General features: G+C 37.1%; 1 protein-coding gene across 1 annotated transcript in view; it reads right to left on the bottom strand.

The window, feature by feature from the left end:
• The window catches only part of IGF2R (insulin like growth factor 2 receptor), an 83679-nt gene extending 61519 nt beyond the window's left edge, over window positions 1-22160 (bottom strand). The window contains exons 1-6 of the mRNA XM_039358248.1: window positions 21891-22160; window positions 14820-14950; window positions 3268-3389; window positions 2510-2608; window positions 1743-1875; window positions 571-691 (exon numbers count right to left, since the gene is read on the bottom strand). Of these exons, the coding sequence (XP_039214182.1) occupies window positions 571-691; window positions 1743-1875; window positions 2510-2608; window positions 3268-3389; window positions 14820-14950; window positions 21891-22045 (761 nt within the window). The 5' untranslated portion in view covers window positions 22046-22160. The remainder of the gene's footprint in view (window positions 1-570; window positions 692-1742; window positions 1876-2509; window positions 2609-3267; window positions 3390-14819; window positions 14951-21890) is intronic.
• Window positions 22161-23779: the final 1619 nt, after the last annotated feature.

The following is a 23779-nucleotide window of genomic DNA, read 5'->3' as shown; positions in this document are numbered from 1 at the left end:
TGTTTTTCCAGGTTAATACTACACTAATTCTATCAGTATCATTGCATAATCATTTAGCCCCCCTCCTCCCCTCAAGGCAATATATACATAGACCCAAAAAACAAAATAGCAAATAAGATATTTCCAGGGAGATGCTGGGCATTTCACAAAAAATATTTGTTGAAATTTGCTGCATAGGCACAAGTAAATAATGTGGTGGGAAGAGTAACTATACATTCAGTGAATTTAGCAAATAATATAATATACAATTAGGACCAAAATTAAGAATACTGTACCTATGAAAGCAATGTTAGTGGTTTTCTAGGGATTCTAGGCCAACCTCGAATAAAAAGTTCTTTTTTTGTGCTCCACAAGCATACAAAAATAGACTAATTTTAAAACTGTTGTAAATTAAACAAAGGACATGTAAATCAATTCTCAATACAATTCCTAATAGTAGCAGGAAAATGTAAGGACTAAACTTTACATTAATATTTAAACTTTATAGTTACATTCTTCCAGCCTTATTCACCATGAACAGCACTGACATGCTGATGACTTTCAAGGATCACTAAAAAACTTCAGCCATACCTGTCTTTATCAAGTTGTTTTAGTAATCCTTTAGTATGGCCCAGATCAAATGCATGACCATCCTTCACCAAACAAGCTGCACTGTGCTCTGGACAACTGCTAGTTTCACCTGATGACCTTCCTGTTAAAGCAATGATGAGTAACAACCTATGTATTACTGATGTATAAGTATGTTCCTCAGTTAAAGTTTCCAAAAGTTTGCTTAAATCAAATCAAATATAAATTCTTTAGCCACATCTTCCAAAACAATTTAAAAAAATAGAAGGGACAGGCTATTTAGCCAAGTTATAAATCAGAACTATGGCAATCAAGATTCAACTTTATATACAATAGATACTAAAATGGCAAAGCGGGCAAGAACATTTAAGAAATTTATATAAGTGAAGAGATATCGGTGTTACAGAGATACGTTGATCAGAAGTTCCAGAAATAAGGCAAATATGTTTATCAAGTCTTTACATGCAGTATTATGCAAGATTGCACTCATTTTTAATGCCTCAAAGTGATTTTCACAACTTTTAAGAATTAACAATGCACCAAAGTCATATTTTAGTCATAAAAATGGTATTTTCAAAGGAAGCTATAAACCAACTTTAATATATGTTCTTAAATATTTTATATAACTGAAGTTATGATTTTCCCACAAAATTATATTTAAACTATTGCCTGATACTTCCATAAGACAGTCTAATAACCTTGCAAACAACAGTTTGAGAAAATCTTGAGTTCAGACATTTTTTCCCACATATTTAAGGAAGATCTCACTATTACTGATAACTAAAATGGAATAAGGTAGCACCAATAAGATATACTGAACTATGGATTATTCAACAATCAAAATATCCAAGATAAATAGGCATACACATTATCTAATATTTAGAAAAAAAGTTATGGGGAAAATACAAAAGGAAATATACAGAATATTTTTAAAAATTGGAAAGTCTCATAAATATTAATGGTAAATAAATAGCTGAATGTTGAATAAAACAGAAGTATTAAATAAAATGGAGAACTGGGAAACACTGAGGAATCTGGCAACATGGCTCAAATAAAAGCACTAATAATTTATGTCTTTCATCCTAAACGGAAGCATAGTAAAACTTTAGATGTAGAAAATGTCTTGCTTTATGGAGATTAGAGAAAATTACCCATTATTTAGTTGAGTTTCATACCTATGTTTCTACAGATGTTGATGTATAACTGTGAATCATCATCTGAGTCGTCTATCAAGTATCCACCAGAAGTCTTAATCAATGGATTTAAATCACGCTTCTTCAGATTTTTATCAAATATGTAGCAAGGCACCTAGAAATTTAAAACGTAAGTATCTTACAAGTAAGATCATACACAATATAGGGTCATTCTATGTTTCAAAGAGAAGCACTTTAACCTGGTCCCATTTTTCAACATGCAGAACGAATAAAGATATTATGCTTCCATCTTGTGGTACTGATGAGAATGTGCACTCACTGAAAGTTACTATTTCTCACAACTTGAGCAGATCAAAACCAGAGTCTAATCAAACCTCTAGTATTCTGGAAGGGCCATCAGAATCCATAACTTCCTATGGCTATTGTTTGATACACACATGGTAAATTGTTAAAAAGGAGCTGCTATAGTCGTATCTGGGCTGTTGTTATTTTACTCCTGCCATATAATTGATTGCCTGCTTGCCCAGCAATTTTCTAAGACAGGGGTTCCCAACCCCCGAGCCATGGTCCACTACTAGGCCTTGAGCCTTTCGGAACCAGGCTGAAGAAGTGGCAGGCAAGCGTGCGCTTGCGCACCCCCTCTTCCGCAAGCAATAGTCCAGCAAGTGCACTCCAATTGCGTGAGCGGCAGACACATGTAAATGGAGCAGCGTGTGCATGCATCTTGCAAAATCACTCTCTTTCTCCACCCCATCTTTTAGTTTATGTTCAAACAGAACTTGTGTTACCTCTTCAACTGATGTAAATAAGTTCTTCTTGCATGCGAGGAATGTTCTCCATTCAAAGTAATGAACACACTCAAATGAAGTCACAAATTCTGGGGAACCCTGATTAAAAAAAAGGGGGATGCACAGTACCGATCAATTTATATTTGTAAAACCTAATAGCAAACAAGTTTAAAATAAATTCTACATTTACATTTCCAAGCAAGAAACTACTTTTACCCAGATATATATCAACTCTAGAGTGAGAAAATTCATCCATGAATTAAAATAACTGGGAGAATAAAACAAAATTAACATTTCAGAACCTAGACACTACAAAATTAAATTTTTATCTTTAATAACACCGTACTGTTTTGTAAGCCATCCAGAGTCTCTCTATCAGATGGGTGGTATACAAATTTAATAAATATATAAATAAATAATTATTTTAAGATGCTGGTAGAGAAACTTAACTGAAAACAGAAATATAATGAAATGCCTAAAATAAAGTATGTTTATTTTACTTGATATCAAGCATGTAAGTCAAGTGGCAGATTTCTTTATCAATTTTTAACAAGTGCTAGTTTTATGTAATTTGACCAATTTGATATTTCTCTTTCATTTGGGAAAACAGATAAGCAATTTGCAAAGCTGGAACATGCCGATACATTCTTGGACAAACATAATTCTTCTGTTGTGACTGGGATAGCTTATCAGTACTTAATAATTAAAAATAATTATTGCCTATTTAGAAATAAATATTTCAGCAATAACATACTAACCAAAGTCTTCCCACAATAGAAATTGATGTTACTTTGCCATGTGTGTTTACTTTCCTTAGAACAAATTTGTGTAGTGTTGAATTCCAAGAGTAAATTAGACCTTCTTATCTGTGAGGATTCCCCTAAAACAAAAAGAGCATACATTAATCTCAAAAGGTGATTTCCAATTATATGAGTTACAGATTAAAACCCACAAAAATCTCACCAACAGAGCATAGAAGAGAAGTCCGTGGAAAATCAAACAGACTATGAATACCATATACCACCAAGCATAAATCTAGGCAAGAAAAGTATGCCCAGTATATGTGAATAGTTATCAAAATATAGAAGTAAATAACATTAACGAGCTCTTGATAGAATTTCTAAACTTTCCCTTGGGCCTATAACATAGCCAAATAAATTTTACATATACCTTGATAAAACCACAACTGATACTGTCAATTCAAGTAACTATATTAAAAAAAGATGTAGAATTATAGCAGAAATCAATAAATATTTGCCATGAACCAAAATAAGGGACATCAATCAAACAAATGATATGGGTCCAAAACCTTACATAGATAAATAAACAGATGTTCTAAGCAGGGTGGCAAAGCAATGTGATTGTCAGCTTTTTATCACAGTCCAAAGAAACATCTGAAACACAAATAAACATAGGCCAAGGACACTTGCCAAGAAAGTGGCCCTCAAAGAACTACAGTACAATCTTGTGTAGGTCCACTTTAAATCATGATGACCAAGTTTCAATTGAGCTTATTCTCAGGTTAAATTCACCTAGAATAGCCCCCTCTTCAAATTCAGAAATAAAAAGTGTGATATTGGAAGGGACTGCAGAGAAGCAGAATAGAAAGAGTATAGACCCTTTTGAACACTAGTTTTGAAAAAGACTCTTGTGAATAATATAGGCAGCAAAAAAAAAAAAAAAACCATACCATTAAACAAATCAATCCACTCAAGGCACAAATGGTCCGGCTCAAATTATCCTACTCTGACTGTAATATGTGAAGATTTAGTTCTCTAGAAAAGGCTCTAATGTTGGGAAAGGTGGAAGGAAAAAGAAGAGGAGAAAGTCAGCAGCAAGGTGAATGGACTCAATTATGAAGGGTGCACAACTGGAAGACCTAAAGAACAGTTAGGGACAGACTGTCATGGATGGCATATAATCTATTTAGGAAAATCATCTGAGTACTCAAGAACTATAATTTTAAATCCCATCCTACCAACTCATTTGTCAGATTTTCCCATAAATCTACTTATACATATTAATATACTATCCCAAAAGGATACTAGCATTTCTCCCTCCAAACATCACTCAGAATGATGGCCTTTGCTATGTTTTGTCTCCCGCAAGGGAAGAGAAGTGAAAAGCTAGCCAGTGCCAGTGTTCTGAGCCTTCCCAAAGAAATCCCTCGGCACACTGAAAGAACAAACCTCAAACTTGGCAAAGATGCTACTGACTGCCTTTGTTTTTGTGATCATACTCCCTAGGGGGGCAGGGAGATGTGATAGAAGGTCCAGACCCTCTGCTTAACAACGTATGTAGTCACTTAACAATCAAGCTGGGAGTGCCAGGATTGCTGTCATTGAGCGAAGAAGTCATGTGGTGTCTTGCTCAATGACGAAGATTCTGGGACCCATTGTAGTCATAAGTGGAGGACGATCTGTAGTTCAATGCAGCTTAAATGCACGTGTGTTTAATTAAGTAATTAAATCTATATGCCACCCATCCCACATATGAATATTTGTGAATACATACATTTATTCAACCATCTATCTTTATTATCTCAGTGAAAAGCAAAATGTGAAAATCTGAAATTCAGGTCTTTGCTGTTTCAATAAGGATACAAATTATTTCAAAGTTCCCCTGGACAGTAAAAGAGCAACATATCCTTCAATTGTTGCACATCCAAGGAAAAGGGAAAGGAGAAACATTATTTTTTTCCCTTAAATAAGGGATGGAGGAAAGAAGGAAATAGAGAGGGCTGGTTTAAGGCCGTGTTCTGACAAGTTAGAAGTAAACAGCCTCAGAGCAGCATAGTCTGTTACAATAAAAAGACATCTGGCAATCATTTATCCTGTTCAAAATTATGACACATCCAGACAACTGCACCTGTGCAAGTGGGAAAAAGAGGCACAAGAATATGATCTTGTTTATGCTATAAATATGGATGGTGTTTTATATTTAGCAGTTGGTAGAATGATACTTAGTTGCATTCTTTGCTCTTGCAATATACTTACTTATCAACAAGTTATCCATGAAGATTTCTACTTCTAGTTTCAGCTGAGAAAAGTCTAACGCTACAGATTGTCCTTGACGTACAACCATAATGGAGGCTGCTGATTAAGGTCCTATATTGTGATGGTTGCAAGATGAGTTGGTCAGGTGAAAGACCCAATTTTATCATTTTTTGTGGTCTTGTTAAGCGAATATGGCAATCATTAAGCAAACCAATGGTTCGCTAGAGCCGTTTTTGCTGAAATCCAGAAATCCAGAATGGTTTTCAACAAAACCACTGCAAAATGTGGTGTTGCAAATGTCAATAAATGCATCCAAATTTCAGACATGACCATGGAGGGAGCCCAACCAAACTTCAAATTCAAACACTCCTTTTTCGGGTGGGTCATAACTTCAAACAGTTATTGGTCATAAGTCAAAGACTACCTGTAGTATTGCATATATTTCAGTATAGAAATTCTCCTCACATATCTTCAAGATTTCTGATATTTCAAGATGTTTTTCCAAAGAGAAAAAGTTACAATGTGAGGCATGTTGGAGCAAGCCAATTCAGATATATACATGGATGCAAATACAGGTCAATCTTAGTTCTCACATAAAAGAGAACATGATGCAAACTGCAGTTACTATGTTTTGAGCATGAATAACATATTTATTATAAATTGTTTTTTGATTTGTTAATAGATTTGCATAAAGAACATAAAAACTTGTTTTAATTTCTCAGTAACCTACTTTTAATTTCTTTGATTAAGATATCTAGGGACTCAATTTTTAAAGTGTATGAAAGTTGATCAAAACTAAGGGCATGCTTACAGCAGCATCTTTGAATGTGAACAATAGAGCTTTTTTCCCTTATAGCTGGCAAATAGTTCAATGCAACTTAAATATGTGTCTCTATATCAGTGGTTCTCAACCTTTTTAATGCCGCGACCTCCAACCAGTCGTACGTCGAGGACTACCCAACCGGTCGTAAGTCGAGGACTACGCAACTGGTGCAGCACCGTTTGCAGAATGGGACTTTTGGCGGGCTCAGCAGGGCAGAGACAGCCTGGACAATTCCTATTGGCTTTTGAAAGCCAATAGAATTAGACTCTATTCAAGAGAGTCTATTCTATTGGCTTTCAAAATCCAATAGAATAAAAGGGAGTAGCACAGCTAAGGAAAAGGGGGAAAAAATATGGCGGACTGCGTTGTTTGGCGACCCCCGTGAAATGGTCGTTCGACCCCAAATGGGGTCCCGACCCACAGGTTGAGAACCACTGCTCTATATATTGATATAGACATGAAAAAGGGTGGAGAAGCATCAAGTTCTTCCTTAAATGGGGGAGAAAGGAGGAAAGAGAGAGGGAAGGTGTATCATAAGGCTCAATTCTGGTAAGGTTAGAAGCATCCTTAGACCAGTCCAGTCTGTTACAATAAAGGCATCTGGTAATCATTTCTCTTGTCACAAAATATGAGACCTCCAGACAACTACACCGGTGCAGGTGGAAAAAAGAGGCACATGATCTTGCTTATGCTATAAATAGGGATGGCATTTTACATTAGCAGTTACTGGAATAATTCTTTGTTCCATTCTTCGTTTTTGCAGTAAACTTATTTATCAACAATTTGTCTCTAGTTTCAGCTGAAAAAAGCCCAATACTAGTATTGCATATATTTCAATATAGATTTTTTTTCTCACATCGTTTTAAGATTTCATATATTAAAGGTGTTCTGCATCTCTATCTGAATGTGCCTGAAGCTGATATGAGATTATATCAACATCTGGTATTATTTGTCTAAGAAGATCGCCAAAAGCTTTGCAGAAAATCATGAGGAAATGATTCCCTGAAATCAGCAATTTTAAAGTCACTGAGAGAGACAAAATACACATTTTTCCAATAATATTTCAGTAGCTGTCTCTTTGACAGATAAGCACCAACCTTTAGACAACATCTTTTTGGCATATTTAGAGAGGGAGCCAGCCTTATATACAGAAATCTTTGCCAATACAGAAATAAATGCCAAATCTCAGAAATGGAGCAAGAGTGCACAATTATTGTAATTACAGCCTTGACAAGAAATTCATCATGCTTATCAGATAAACTTTTGGAATGCTTTAGAATATTTTTTAATTTTTTAAAACACTGATTGGGCTGGATGGACAGGGGGCTTGTACTAAGTCTTAGTGAAGTCTTTCTTTTCTGAGCCTATTATTTATCAGCTATACAGACTGGGCTGAGAGGATACATTTGGCAAGATAATGTTTACACAATTAATAATGCTGCTCACATTGTTTCTGCCACAGGCTGCTCACAGGTATTATTACCACACCAATTCCTGCTTGCTTTCTACTTTCTAGTTTCAGCAGTTACTTCACATTCAAGGATGGGCTTGCAGTGGTGATGATGGTATGGACCCAGGTTTTCAGGTTATTTTTCTTCACCTCCTAAATACAATGGCTTCAATGCAGCCATTCAGCCGCCGTACAACTCCCAGAATGCAAATAAAGATACTGAAATCTTTGGGGACCAGCTGCCCATCTCACAAACGTGACTCTGGACAGATAAGAAAATCTAAAACTGTACCACTGGTAAAATAAAAATTAAAGATGAGAACAAACAATGTGTTGCAGCAACCAAGGAAATCAGCAACCAGCATACCTAGGCTCAGCTAAATTCCCAACCCCATGCCAGGAAAATAGCCAGGTCTTAACAGTTTTCTTGAAAAGCCAGCACAGTTTGTGGTCAACTTAATATCAGGTGGTATGGTGTTCTATGGTGTTCCAGAAGACAACAAGAAAATATACAGTTCCAGGGTCCCATAAGATAGCACCTTAAAATATATATGGGATCTGGAACACACCCCTCTTATCAGACCTGACAAGACACTTAGGTGGTCTAGGTGTGGTATTAATCTAAGGGAAATAAATAAATTCATTTTAAAATGACATTTCAACATGCATATTAAAAAAATTAGCAAAACTGCATCTCATAGGCCAGGGCGTTTTTAGAATAAATTGATATTAGTAGCTTATCTGTTAATTAGGAAAGCTTGTTGAGTTCATGAATATTTGACTTAAGTTTAAGAAGGAAAATGTTAAGAAGTCAGAGTCTTTTCACTTTGGGTTGATGAAAAATCCTGTTGAGTTTTATTTTAGATTCTGTAAAATTAGCAAAGTTGGAGCTTCAAACATTTGAGTGCCAGATAAGGAGTGTGTTAGCTTTTTTCTTTTGTAAAGTTTAACATATGTTCGTAAGAGATGTTGAAGCAATTAAGATAAGCACAAGAGACAATATAAACGTAGATTCTCATTTTATAATCAAATAAAACAAATACTCCCATACAGAATGACAATCATATAATGAGGAATGGAAATCTGTGGGCAGTTAGGGCAGATCTATCTTTAACTAGTTTGCCACACCTTAATATACTATTTCATTACACCAATTTAGGGAAAGGTTCAGACTATCCCTGGTAGAGTAGCATTCCATACAGACTAAAAGTATCAAGCTGAACAGCTCTACCCCTGCTTTTTCTCAAAAGCCCAATTCAGTTAACATATTATTGAACTAGTTTTTAGGAATAGCCTCTCCATTTAGTAGGCTCATCCTGGAATAACTTCACACAAGAACAGATTATACTGTGTAACCTAAGTCAGAAAATGTGCTGGTCATTCCTATAGAGATCCAGTTTCAAATTCCAAGCTCTTTTCAGACAGTTATCCAGCTCATTAAAAAAAAAAAAAAAAAAAAAAAAACCTATGGGATTCAGATGAAGAGTAACCCATTATACTTTTACTTGGCTGAATTAAAATGTGATTTTGAGTTTATGTCTTTCATTCAAGTATTTATACATAATTTTATTATAAAGCATTCCTTCTCCTTGTCCTGCTGGCATTCTTTCACACAAACCTAATTGTTTTATTCTGAGTTTTAGTTATTCTTATTCATAATTAGTGATCCAATGTGCTGTAGTGGTTAAGGCACTAGGCTAGAAACCAGGAGACTGCCTTGGGTCAGTCACACTCTCTCAGTCCTAGAAAGGAGGCAATGGGAAATCACCTCCAAAAAACCTTACCAAGCTAAAGGCCAGGAGTCAACAATGACTCAGGGCACCATAATAATAATAACAACAACAACAAACTGATTACAAGCAGCGGCATGACAAAGTAGCAACAATGGTGCATTGGAAGATCTGCAAAAAATATCATTTGCCTGTAAGCAAAAACTGGTGGAATCATAAAATAGAGAAAGTCATAGAAAATGATAAAATTAAACTGCTCTGGGACTTCAGAATTCAAACAGACAAGCACCTGCAACATAACACCCCAGACTTAACAATTGTCGATAAGAAAGACAAAAAAGTCTGGATAGTGGACGTGGCAGTGCCTGGAGATAGCAGAATAGAAGAGAAAGAACTGGAGAAGATAACAAAATACAAAGACCTACAAATAGAAATAGAAAGACTGTGGCAAAAGCAAGCAAGGGTAGTACCAATAGTCATAGGCGCCTTGGGTGCAATCCCAAAACAACTGGAGCACCACTTGAACACCATTGGCATTGACAAATTCGCTATTAGTCAATTGCAAAAGGCGGCCTTATTAGGAACTGCTTCCATCCTGCGACGATACCTGTAATACCATCAAACATCCACATCTGCCTATCCCAGGTCCTGGGTAAGGACTCGATAGGTAGACAAAATGCCAAATCCAGTCTGAACATCTGGCTGACTGTGCGATGATCGATAATAATAATAATAATAATAATAATAATAATAATAATAATAATAATAATAATAATAATAATCAGCATCAGCATCAGCATCAGCATCATCATGACTTTACTTGGCACCAACATAATCATTTTAAAGAATGAATGGCAGAAATCCACTTAATGAGCTTACGGTGGTGATTAGGATCTATTAATCTATTAAGCAGTCTAAGTCATACTATATCACTTTCTCCTGCTAATTCTGAGGAGGAAAGAGAAATAACTTACCCAAACCCCTGGGTTAACCAGATCATGGGGATTGAGGTATTAGCAGAAAATCTTGCTAATTCAAATAAGGTTCTCTAATAGAAGAAGTGATCAAGACCATAGCAGAATCATACAAAGCCTTGGACAGACTATTTACATATCCTGCCTGATCCTGTCTGAGTCCAATTAAATATACTGTAAAGAAATTATTTCTTCCTGGCAAACACAGAAACTGACCTCGGAGATTTATTACATTGTACACAAGGAATCCAAACATGTATAAATGAGAGAAACGTTTAATTTTAACACAACTTTTCTTAATCTGGAACTCTCCAAATATATTTGACATAACAATATTGTGGACTATACCTGGAGTCATGGAGAAGTAGAGCCTACTAAGATAGTTCAGGTTTCATTTTGATCATCTGTCAAAAAGTGCACTCTACATACTTCCAAGTTGATATGATAAAAGCCATAGGGTGCTAGCTCACAAGGTAATTTCTAAACTATATATCATAATTTGCACATAACAAAACACAAGAGCTTAGGGTAAAAAATGGGCTTTGATTCTACTTGTGATGTATGGGCCAAACCAATCCAATCAGTGCGGTTCTTATCATTAAGAGAGAATGCTGTATATGGTACAAGTACTACTATGATAAGCAACTTTCCCCAACTTATTAAAACGTACTATTTGAAAATCTCAATTTACCTAAGTCATGATGGGCTGCACACCTCAATTATTTATTGTCTCATAAAGTGATGATCATGGCACACAAAAAAGCAATTTGAAATATAAGGAGAGTCAGTAGCAAAGACCATGAATCCATAAATGAATTAAAAGAAAAAAAGAATTATTGTATGCCTATCAAATTAAGAGAAAGGGATATGATATACAGGTAGTTCTCGACTAACAACAGTTCATTTACTGACCATTCAAAGTTACAACAGCACTGAAAAAAAGTGATTTGTGACCATTTTTCAGACTTACAACCATTGCAGTATCCCCATGGTCATGAATCAACTGGTTCATATTTATGACGGTTGCAATGTTTGGGGTCAATTGTGGCTGAAAGTTGAGGACTACCTGTAATAGGTTTGAATGAAAAGGTTTCATTTTGTGAATTAGAATAACTGGATGCATCAATATCTTCAGGGGAATGAAAAGGGAAGGACCAAATATGAGTCCTGGAACAGATTATGCAAATTCTAAATGTATTAGATTCCAGGGGAAAAATTATTCCATTAGCTGACGTGAATGGATGAGAGACAAGAGAGTTCATAGTTTATAAAAACTGAATGGGTGAGCAACTCAGTGAATAAAAATAGTGACAGGTATTTGGATTGAAAAAAAATTGTCTGGAACATAAGGTTTAGGCACAAGTCTATTCATACGTTCACATGGGAAAGGAATAAGTGCAAATCTAGAGACATACAGTACTAAGAAAAACTAAAAAAAACTGGAACAGTTCTGAATGCAAAAAAGGCCATTATTTGGCACTATCAAGAGTCAATCCTGGGCAAGATTGGATATTGGAGAAGTGAAACAATTAGAGGGAAAATAAAGGATTATACAAAGGGAATATACAAGCTATGTATGAAAAGTTATAAAACAATGAAGATAGTTAGATGCTTGGAACAAAAACAAATTACTGAGTTCTACAGAAATATGGAACAATAATGAGCAGAATAGAAAAGGGTGTTTCTGGAATAATGTGTATATGAAAATTACTGTTGCAAAAAATGAGGATGTATATAGATAGAAAGAATAGATGCACAGGAAGCAATTGAATGCAACAAACAATTGCAAAGATTAATAAAGTAGAGAGAATACAAATATGTTACTGAAGTAACATATTATTCTGAAAGTGAGTGAAGATGAAGTCTCCAGTAGAATGAAACTTAATTGAAATAAATATGATGCAAATGAATTGTGATGATGATAGCACTGCAGTTTTAAATTTTAGAAACATTAGAAACAATAGCAAAATGTCAAATATTACATTTGCAACAAATCCAAGACGAAATAGTTGCAAAAAAAAGTCATAAATGTCTTGAGGATGTGAGAAATTTTTAAGCTGCAGATATGACAACGTAACAGAGAAAAAATGTATATACTCTACAAGAATATCTTGTATCCCCTATACAAAGGGAAAGTTAGCAAGAGTCAATGAAAAAAGTCAAGGTAATTAGCTTATTAAGTGTGCTTGTGAAGTGAAGGTGTTTGGCAGAATTTTGACTTGAAAGGGTGTAAGACATGACAATGAGCCACAGTCAGTAAGTACAAATACGTTTTTATATCAGACAGGACCAGACTTTTTCTTTTCATCAAGTCACTGGGAAATGTATGAATTGAAGGAAGAAAATTAATTGTATGTTTGTTGTTTTAAAGAGAAAGTGCATACTACAATGGTACCTCGGTCCCTGTTGTTAATTCATTCTGAAAGATGAGCCGAATACTAAAACCTATGGGTACTGAGAAAACCATGTGACCCACTATTTCACCCAGAAGAAACAGTGAGTCATGAAGCAGTCGACATCAACATAATTTTCATTGCATGTTGACAACTGGGAGAAAGATGAGTGCTGGAACAAGGTTTCTACTTCAAAATTGCATCAAATACCGAATTCAACAAATTTTGAAGCAGTCAAATGCCGAGGTACGACTGTAAAGTGAATAGACTTGAGTAACAAAATGTTTTGTGGAAATTTTGCGAGGGTGTATCATGACACTTTCGTTGTTTAAAGCATTTATCAATGAAGCAAGGACAGTTGGCAAGGACAAAACAAAATGGAGGTATTACTAATGATGCTGGTATAAACTAAATGTACAGGTAGTCCTCAACTTACGACTGTTTGGTTAATGATGGTTCAAATTAACGGCCTCAGAAAGAAAGCTTTACCTCGTATACAGCACATCACAAAACACTATAGACCTCCTTTGATCATGTGATTGAGATCAGGGTATTTGGCAATCAATTTGCACTTATAAGCAGTTTCCCATTCCCCATGTTCATATGATCACCATTTGCAATCTTCTTTGCCAGCGTCCCCAGAAAGTCAATGGGAAAGCCAGCAAGGAATAAGATAAGCTCATATTTATTGTCATTTTTTTACTATGAGCACATTGGCTCACATTAAAAATGAAATTCTGTTGCCTCAAAAGCAAGTATCTACCCATACACACACATAACACACATACACACACACACACACACACACATATAAACATTCATACATATATATACATATAAATATTAATCACTGTCCATTTGGAATACATAGCAGAAAGAGGAAACTTGATAGTTCACAAAGTTGATGTTATATGGAACAAAGCTGAATCTGGATGTTCTGCTTTGGATACCACAAAGCCTCCTCCCAGGTAACAAGGAAAACAGGTTGTGAAGAGGATGTGTAGCATCCCAAATAATCCTGTGGTCCTTGCTCAAGCATCACTTATACGCTATGTCAAGGATAGAGTGAACTATCAATATTTTTTTCTGCCATCCTCACCACTCTCTGCACTCCTTCTTGTCTGAGGCAGTAATCTTCCAAATCAGACAGTAATGTAATATGACAAGATATTCTCAATTATCCCTCTGTAAAAAGTGGTAAGGACAGGGGAAGGAAGATATGCTTTTCTCATGCAATGCACAAAATGCAAACACTGCTGTGCCCACTTCAGCAGTGTCTCACTGTTGAGCCACCAAGAGAAGACTGAAAGCTGCTGCCAGCTGCCAAGAGGACTCCCTATCAACTCTGCAGGCTGGCTGGAAAAGCTGCCTACTAGATGGATTTCAGCTCCATACAGAGTTCAAACCCTCTGGCACACAGCCTTTCTACTCTCAAAGAGTCACCTGCCTGGAAGGTTTCAATTCGAAAAGGAGCTCAAATTCTCCAGCAGGCAGCCTTTTCACTCTCAAAACCTCCTTCTACAAGGTAGGCAGCTGATTTACTTTGTCTACTTCACAACGTGGGATATCACTTAACAACTGCACACTGGAGTGCCAGGTTGTGTTAATTGAGTGAAGTGGTCACATAGATGTCTCGCTTAACAACCATTTCATTCAACAACCGAAATTTCAATCCAATTGTGCTCATAAGGACCTGTAGTCCTTTCCTTTTTTTTTCTTGTATCATGCCTTTCATTTCTTTGTTTACTATTTCTTATTTTAGAGCATTTCATGTCATTCCATTTAACCCAAAAGAAAATGTGAAATATATTTATATAGATCCCTTTTATATAAATTTTAAACTGGTTTAAAACAACAAGCCTTCAGCATTAATATTTATAAAATAGCTGAACAGATGACATTTGGCATTTTTAATCCATGGAGCAGACAAACTTTTAGACTTACCTACTGAGAAAAATACATTTTGATTTAGATCACGGGCACAAATGGCACTGGATTCCCCACAATCTCCCGCATGACCACAAGGATTTATTTTATAATGCACTTTATCAGGATCAACAGCTTCCCATGTGTAACTGAAAAAAAGGAGAGAAATGACGATTGCTATGTTTTAAACAAACTCCACAAATAACTGTTTCAACATAGAGTACTGTTGTCAAACATATCTTCAACTCAGCAACTTTTTCATCCACACTGACCTGCTCATTGTTAATACTGTGCTTATATAGTCTGTTAATGTTTTAATTAACATAAAGTATATGTACATTTAAAAAGTATTAATATAATTTTAATATTCATAATCATCCTAATAATAAAAACAAAAAGAGGAGTCTGGAAAATTATGTTATGAAACTAACTCCTCCAAAGCCATTGCACTTGATACCTTGAAGATTCTAATATTGAAAAGATAGTTAAAAACATAAAACATTTCACACAACAATTCATCAGGAGTCAAATTACTAATCCCATTGTTATAAACCCAAATGAGACACTTCTTAGGACAAAACCAAACCAAATTCCAAAACCTAAGTGACCACGGGAAATGTTATAATCAACCCATTAAACATTTTGAGGTGTCATATATACAAAGCAAAATATTTTGATTCTATAGTCCAATGGTGGCGAACCTATGGCACGGGTGCCAGAGGCGGCACTCAGAGACCTTTCTGTGGTCACGTGCACCATCGCCCCAGTCCTAGGCCTTCAGCTGGGTTTTATAAAACCTTTTCGTTTTAGGCCTCCGCAGCCATGTGCAAAAAAAAAAAAAAAAAGGTTCAATCAGTCAATTTCAACTTCTCCTGAAAAAAAAAGTTCTTCCAAAGTTGGAATGACTGATTGAACTTTTTAGTCCAACCCAGTCTGCTGTTACCACGGCAGACATGCCCACCCAATGGACCACACCCCCCAATGGGCCATACCCACCCGGCACCCGAGGATGCATAAGTGGGTTTTGGGTTGCAGTTTTGGCACTCAGTCTCTAAAAGGTTCACCATCACTGCTATAGTCATACAAAACTAATTTCATAGAATTGACAGCAATTTCCATTGTTTTACCAGAAGACATTTTAAAAGATTCTTGAATTTGCATAAATAATTCAGCTTCTTTTTTTAAAAAAAGTTAGTAATCTAGGAATCACAGTTAATTCCTCCAAATTGAGTGATAGGATTGGGAGCAGTTATAGCACTTGAACTAGATAAACTGCATAATAAATACTTAAATTGTATAAATCCATGAACACCAACCAGCGGTCAGAAGACATGACGAAAATTCTTTACTTTCACCACATATAGACAGATTTAACTATAGTTTCAGTTGGGAAAATGTGACCATCTTAGACCAAGCCAAGTCCAAAAATGTCAAGGAATTTCTAAAAGCCTGGCACTCTGACAAATGAGCCATCAATAGACGCATACCATAGACCAGTGATGGCGAACCTTTTAGAGACCGAGTGGCCAAACTGCAACCCAAAACCCACTTATACATCCTCGGGTGCCGGGTGGGTATGGCCCATTGGGGGGTGTGGTCCATTGGCTGGGTGTGGCCCATTGGCTGGGTGTAGCCAATTGGGTGGGTGTGGCCCATTGGGTGGGCGTGGCTGCGGTGGTAACGGCAGACTGGGTGGGACTAAAAAGTTCAATCAATCAATTCCAACTTTGCAAGATCTTTTTTTTCCCGTGAGAAGTTGAAATTGACTGATTGAACCTTTTTTTTTTTTTTTTTGCACACAGCAGTGGAGGCCTTAAGTGAAAAGGTTTTACAAAACCCAGCTGAAGGCCTAGGACTGGGGCGATGGCGCAGGTGCTCACAGAGAGGACTCTGAGTGCCGCCTCTGGCACCCGTGCCATAGGTTCACCACCACTGCCATAGACATTAACAACACCTATATAGACTATGCAAAAGAGACTATCACCCAGCCCAAAAAGGAACAAAAGACCCAAGCACCCCTCCACCAGCAATCAGCACCCAGATCAGCATAGATTAACTCCAAGGTTAACATCAGACCAACAATCAAGTAAACAATATCCCAATCAAGAAACTACCAAAGAAGCCAACAGAAAACAGCCCAATCACAGAATCTCTAAGACCACCCTCACCAACACTGACAGGGCAAGCCACTAGAATATAAACTGACAGCAAACAGCACTCCTTATTAGCACTAATGAGGTTACTTAGTTTGGGTAATGAAACATCTCCAAGAAAACAAGCAAGCTCAGAGAGCACCAATATTATTATTATTACCCCTCAAATCTCTACCTGATTTCTAATTAATCACCAATTATGTTCTAAGTGCTTGACAAAAAAGAGCTATCCCCTTACTACCTTCATAAAAACAGGTACCAATTAAAGAATGTTTTTTCACTAGCATACATTTTTTGAAATGCTAACATTCTTCTCAAAAAATATTTCCCTAATGTTTATCTGGTAGGTGGTTAGGCATAAACTTTCCATAATATCTGTAAATAAATCTTTGGTCCTTGAATAATATGGGCACCATTTTTTCCATAGGAAGCCCCTGTAAAGAGAAAAACATTTTAAATGATTCAGCTATAGGCCTAGACAGCTAACTAGATGAATCACAACCACAAAAAGTGATTCAAACATTGGAGCTAACTGCTGTGAACTATACTGTACTTAAAGTTTTTCTGACCTTTGTTCCCAGTCATGTGACTGTCAGTCAACCAGGATGTCTTAAAGTACACAAAGAAAGAATTATTTAATATTACAAAATGTGGTCTTTTTGTTCTCACTGAGATTATCCTCTAATTCAATTCAATTTTATAACATGACAAGGTCATCCTATCCATAAAAATTAAGGATTTGGTCAGACACATGGGGCTTTTTTTTACAGATAGTCGACTTATGACCAAAATTGAGATTAGAATCTTTGTTGTTGAGTAAAGCATTTGTTACATGAGATGCCTACATGACCACTTTGCTTAACGACTGCCATCTCCACTCTTTCATTTGCAATCCTTAAATAGATGGAATAAAAGAGCTGCCTGCCAAAGGAGGGCAGACAGCTCTCCTGTGTGTGCAGAACGGAAGACCTGCGGTGAGGTGCAGGATCGGAGCTTGGATCTTCTGAATGATTTTATTTGTCCATCCCATCACAGGAGTTCCCCTCCCCTCCATGCATGAAAGGGAACTCCTGCACTGGGCTGGAGAAACGAAGCTCAGATCTTTGCAATCCACGCTTTGTTTCTTCAGCCCAGCAAAGGAGTTCCCTTTCCTCCCTGTTCTTTGTTTCTGCAGCCCAACAAAGGATTTCCATATATTCCCAGGCACTGAACATAGGTGAAATCCTTTGGCAGATGGTGGAAGCTTTCAATTTTCCATGCCAACTTCCCCACTGACTTTCTAGGGAAGCCAGAGAAGTTTGTAAATGGTGATCAAATAAGTTGGGGGGGGGGCTTGGCAAACGGTCTTAAGTGTGAACAGGTTGCCAAGCACTCAGACCATCATCACATGACTGGGGGTGGGTAGGAGTGGCATGACGTTTTACAATGACTGAAAGTGCTTTACAGACTATAAAACCTCCCTTTCCACACTGTTGTAAATTCAAACGGTCATTAAATGACTGATCACAAGTCCAGGACTACCTATAAAGTATTACTATTTACTTATTTATTTGCAGGGCTTCCACTGCACTCTAACAAAAAAAAAAATAAACATATTTAACTCTATTAGAAAAATATATTCAATTAGCAAGTTTTTATAATTGTGTTACCTACAAAAACGTATTTGTTAAAGTGTCAGGTTGCTATAAATTTGTTCTATGTTTGGATGAGAAGAAGTGACAATAGAAAACTCTTGTATCTTCCAAGGGTAGGTTTTAATCACTGATCTCATACTGCTTGTCTGTGACTCCTCTCTTGAGCTTGAAATGCCTTTTCAGAGTATGCACAGCCCCGGTCTGTTCTGTAGTTCTAATCTCAGAAAGCTTTCCTTGAGCTTACTATGCAATGTTTACAAGATACTAAAAGCACTTTAAAAAATTATCAAAACTATAAAGATATTTTACTTCCTTTCCAGCTCAGAACAAAGAGATGTTTTCCAAGTTTGTGAAAGAAACCAAGCATTCACTTTGGCAAATGAACCTTGATGATTATTATACAATGACCAAATTCATATATAAGCCATTATGAAGTTGGTCTGAATCAGGCTTAGCATACTGCATGAAAACAGCACCTGAAGTTTTCAAATCACACTTCAATAGCATGTTTTCACCAACCCCAAACAAGTTATACCACTACTGTAATGAATTTTTCAGATGAAATCTAATTTTTTAAAAATGGTATATTTCTTGCCTAATCCAATCAATGGATTAATGATAGAAGATTGCACAAATTCATTTTGCTATTTTGGGGGATAATAATATCAGGAAGACTGATTACCCCCTAGATTAATGTTATATAAACAGAGAATATAAAATTAACAATTTTAAAGTCAAAATAACTATCTTGAAAACATCATCACATGTATTAACTAATTTTCAGTTATTATGTAGTCTTCCAAGGTAACTAAGCTAAATAGCAGCCAGTCTATTATTGAGGCATCAATAGTATTATGGGACATTCAAGCACAACTGAAGAGATAGTCAGCTGACAATATATAAGTAGTTGATTTGAAAGTGAGATAACTTACTTCCTCTGAGCACAAATAAGTCTTCCGTGATAACAATACTGGATAAACACAACCAAGCTAAAATATGGCTTACTTGTTTGTGGATTTGGGCATTATGAAGGTTCACTCAGTATGATTTGTAAATAAAAGTGATGGCATGTTTTTGGTGCCTCCAAGTCAATCTTGGCTCCTGGCAATTTTCTAGTCCTGACTAGTCCTTAGTCAGGGACTAGGCAAATTTTTTAGAACTGGTTTGCCATGGCCTTCTTCCTAGAGCTGAGACAACATGCCTAGCTTTGTGCCCTAAGACAGGACTAGAATACAGATTCTCCCAGTTTTTAGCCTTGTATCTTAACCATTGCACCAAAATGTTGGCCGTATGCAGATTCATTGTTTATTCAGTCAATTAAGCCATGCTTAATCAAATCTAATACTTAAATTTGTCGTTTATCAACATTTTGTTACACAGCCTGACATTTCAAACATTTTGTCACACAGCCTGATGTTTCAAAAAAATAAAATTTGACAATCAAATATGTGTTGAAATTTACATTTTAAATACTGCCTTGCTTAGAAGCAGGTGCATAGAATGATGGGAAAATTGGTTATTGGTGTAAATATAATGGCTTTTTAACTACAGGCAATAATAATGTGTCCCATAATATATTACATTTGAGACAGATGAGAATGTAGAATTGAGAATTAATAACCTTTCTTTTGCTGAATTACAACTCTCAACAATAGCCAAACTGACTAAACCTACTACGGTACATATAGCAGTTTTGAAACGACTAGTGTCCTCACCCACAATTTTAAAACTTTTTAAAAATCTTGACACAGATCAAATGCCAATATAGGTAGTCCTTGACTTACAATCACAACTGAGCTTAAAAATTCTGTAATAAAGCAAGAAGGAATAGAAGATATACAGAGGAGATACCATTTAAAAGAATTAAACTATTGCCATTAACTGTCTCAGTTAAAAAGAAAAGAGAGCCGGCAAATTGCTACACTTCTTTGTTTGCTGACATTGTTCTTCTATATATTGGTATGATTTCTTTGATACTGCCTTAGACTATACTACTGAGGAGGCAGAGATTTAATATTACTTATTCTTCAAGCTTTTATAGCATACCAAAATAGCAGAGGTGATACCAAAACTACGGTTATGTCTTTGGTGAATGTACTACCATAGTATGCAGCATGTAAACTAGCTATATCCTAAACTAACCAGAGTCTGAAATGATGCCTTCCAGAAAAAGATTGTGGAGAGTGCATGTATTCTTAGGGTCATCAGGAAAAGTTTAGAAAATTTCCAGTCTATCCCTCTGAAGAATTGTTCATCATTTTAAACAACTATTTAAGCTATATAGCCAAATTCTGGTGTACTGTAGTATAGAGCAACTTCAGATAATCTTTCACCTTAACATATCTGTTATGTTACATATATGCCTGGTTCACATAACATGCTGAATTATATGAATTATTTTTATGGTTATAACATTGTTTAGCATGTTGTAAAAACCCAGCTGTATTAAATTGGTTAAACCAACCATAACTGAACATTTTGCATAACATATTTAACTGGGAGTCATTTATCTGCAATCCAAGAGGTTTCTGCAGGAAGTTTTTAAAGCCAGTTCATTCTCATATGTGAAAGTTATTTTCTTTCACCAAAATCTCTTTTCTGTTGCCTATCGACGGAAAGAAACAGGTTTTTCTTGCTGTTTAGGTTCACAATAGCTCCTATATTTAAAGACTGTTCAACACCTCTGATCTCTAGCCACAAAACAATGTTTACATAGTTTTAGTACACTTACAGAGGAAATCTGAACAAAGCAATTAATAGCATTCTACAATAGCGTTTAATAAGAGAAATCCTACGCAAACATGTTCCAGAACTTTTTCTTAAGCTTAAGAATTTTATGTAAAAAAAGTTTAGGAGACAGCACAATTTAAACAAATTGTAGCTGTTACCCCTCAGTGAAAGTAAAATTGCTGCCTCCAAACTAGTATATAATAGCAAATGACATGCAGCAAGCTTTTCGGGAAACCAAATTGAACAAGATGATGCTGGTTATCTGAAAGGCCAACGTTGTTTGGTAACGGCAAAGGTCACTTTTTAAATCGCAGTTCCTCTTTAACTATGGGGTAAATTAGAGGAAGCGCAGAAAAGCACTTGGAAATCTAAATGCGAAAGCACTCTTAAGGAAGTCGTGCAAATGTGTATTTAGGGTTCAACATGTCTGCTTTGCTTGCCAAAGAGGAAACTACTAGGGAATCCGGCCACAGTCCGGGACAATTCCTTCGCAAACCGTCCCTCCTCAAAAGTCCTGCGGAGTTGCAGCTGTCCCTAGCGAAGAGCGGCGTTGCAGGAGGACTGGCACTTACTGGCATAGATCCTGGTAATTGAAGGCGTCTTGGGCCGCTACGGTGGTGGTGCGGTCTCCCTTCTGGCCCGGGAGGAGAAGCAAGAAGAGGGAAGGCAGCCAGCAGAGCCGGAGCGCACCAGCCCCGCACGCTGCGGCGAACGCGGCGCGTCCCATGGCAGGCCGAGGGAAAGCTCCGCGAAGGTTACTCGGCTAACATGAGCGAGCAGAAAGCGAGAAAGCGCCCTGGCGGAAGAGTCATGTGACTCCCTCCCTCCCTCCGCGCAACGCTGTTCAGCTGACAGACCCGACTGGCGCCTGTCACGTGCTCGTAGTCATGTGAGGCGAGGCGCGAGGATGACGGTAGCGGGGAGCAGGTGGCTCAATCAGGGGAGGGGCGGTGCTTGCTCGCGCTTCTTTGCGAATGGGCTCTCGGGCTCCCTCGCCTGGGCGAGGCTTTGATTGGCTGGCGCCTATTTTTCTCAGGAGGAAAGAGGGTCCCAATAAAGGAGAAACACCCCCCCCCTTTTTTTTCTTTCTTTTTTAGTTCAGGGTTGAAATGAGGGGTCATTGGTGCTGTCTGAGCTTGGGGTTGTTTTTTTTTTTTCTCCCGGCAGACATTCTATTACCCATCGGTATTAGTCCGGGTTAGAAGGAAAATCTCCCCGGTTGCCTCGGCTGGGAAGGGCTAATTCAGGGTAGGCAACCTTGGCTCTTTTATGACTCGTGGACTTCAACTCCCAGAATTCCTGAGCCAGCCAAGCTGGCTCAGGAATTCTGGGAGTTGAAGTCCACGAGTCATAAAAGAGCCAAGGTTGCCTACCCCTGGGCTAATTGATGCCTGTCTTGACAGGGGGCGAGAAATGTGTATAAGGGAGCGAGCCACAGGCTTAAAGAGAGGCTCAGCTCTGTAGGGGGAAGGCCATTGCCCCAGAGAGCGGTGTCCTCTGCCGAAGGCGCATCTCGCTTCTGTTAATTAAAAGGATGGTGCAGATGAACGGACTTTAAAGTTAGGAACACTGCTGAATTATTGCTAGCCCAATTTAGGTCGGTATTTTGTGTTCTTAGGGTGGCCGGTCAGATGCCTCTGGGTATCCCAGAGGGAGGTGCAAACACAACTCCCTCCTGTAATTGGTATTTGAAGGAATATTGCCCCCAACGAGGTGCTTCAAATTTATTATTTGTTTGAACTATCTTTTACAAAACAACACCATCCAGGTTAGTGGCGGTCATCATGTATTTCAGTTAGCTGAATTGTAGCCCCATAGGAAAATAGGCGGCAAACAAATTTAACAAATAATAAAATAATTATGTGCTGTGTGAAAAGGTCCAACCAGTCACATTCCTCAGGTAACTCTTGTCCACCTGATCACAAATGACTATTGTAATATATTACATGATTTATCAATGTAGGGGTTTCCTGCACTGAACCTAATTACATAATGAATAGGATATTGTGGTTTGGTACTATTTGCATAACATTTGTGATGTATAAATCTATTTGTGTAACATGCTAAGTTGTAATACGATTTGCTTCTTTGTGGCCTTTGATGTGTATAGACAAAAAGTATGCAATTTATATAAATATCCTGACAATGTGTTCAATTACAGTATAATTAATAAATATGTATTTTGTGGGGTCTCTCATCTTTGGATCCTTGCCAGTACATTTTTTTGCTTTGATCTAGTATGCTATGATGCAAGCAATACCACATAAGTCAGTACTACTTTTACTATAAAGTAATAGTAACAGAATCTTACATGACTAAATGTGCTTTCCCCCCCTCCTTTATCTCTGTATGAACTAGAGAGGGACCCAAGACATTTACACATATATTCTTGTCTCAGGCTCCCTTTAACTGACTATTGCATTGGTAGTAGCTCTTAGTTCTGTTCCTTAAGGCCAATTCC

Source organism: Crotalus tigris, unplaced genomic scaffold, assembly GCF_016545835.1.
Source record: "Crotalus tigris isolate CLP2741 ecotype Arizona unplaced genomic scaffold, ASM1654583v1 scf7180000019007.31208882:3723066, whole genome shotgun sequence".
In the NCBI taxonomy this organism is placed as follows: domain Eukaryota; kingdom Metazoa; phylum Chordata; class Lepidosauria; order Squamata; family Viperidae; genus Crotalus; species Crotalus tigris.
The sequence above is the reverse complement of the archived record's forward strand: the minus strand, read 5'-3'. Positions and strand labels throughout refer to the sequence as shown.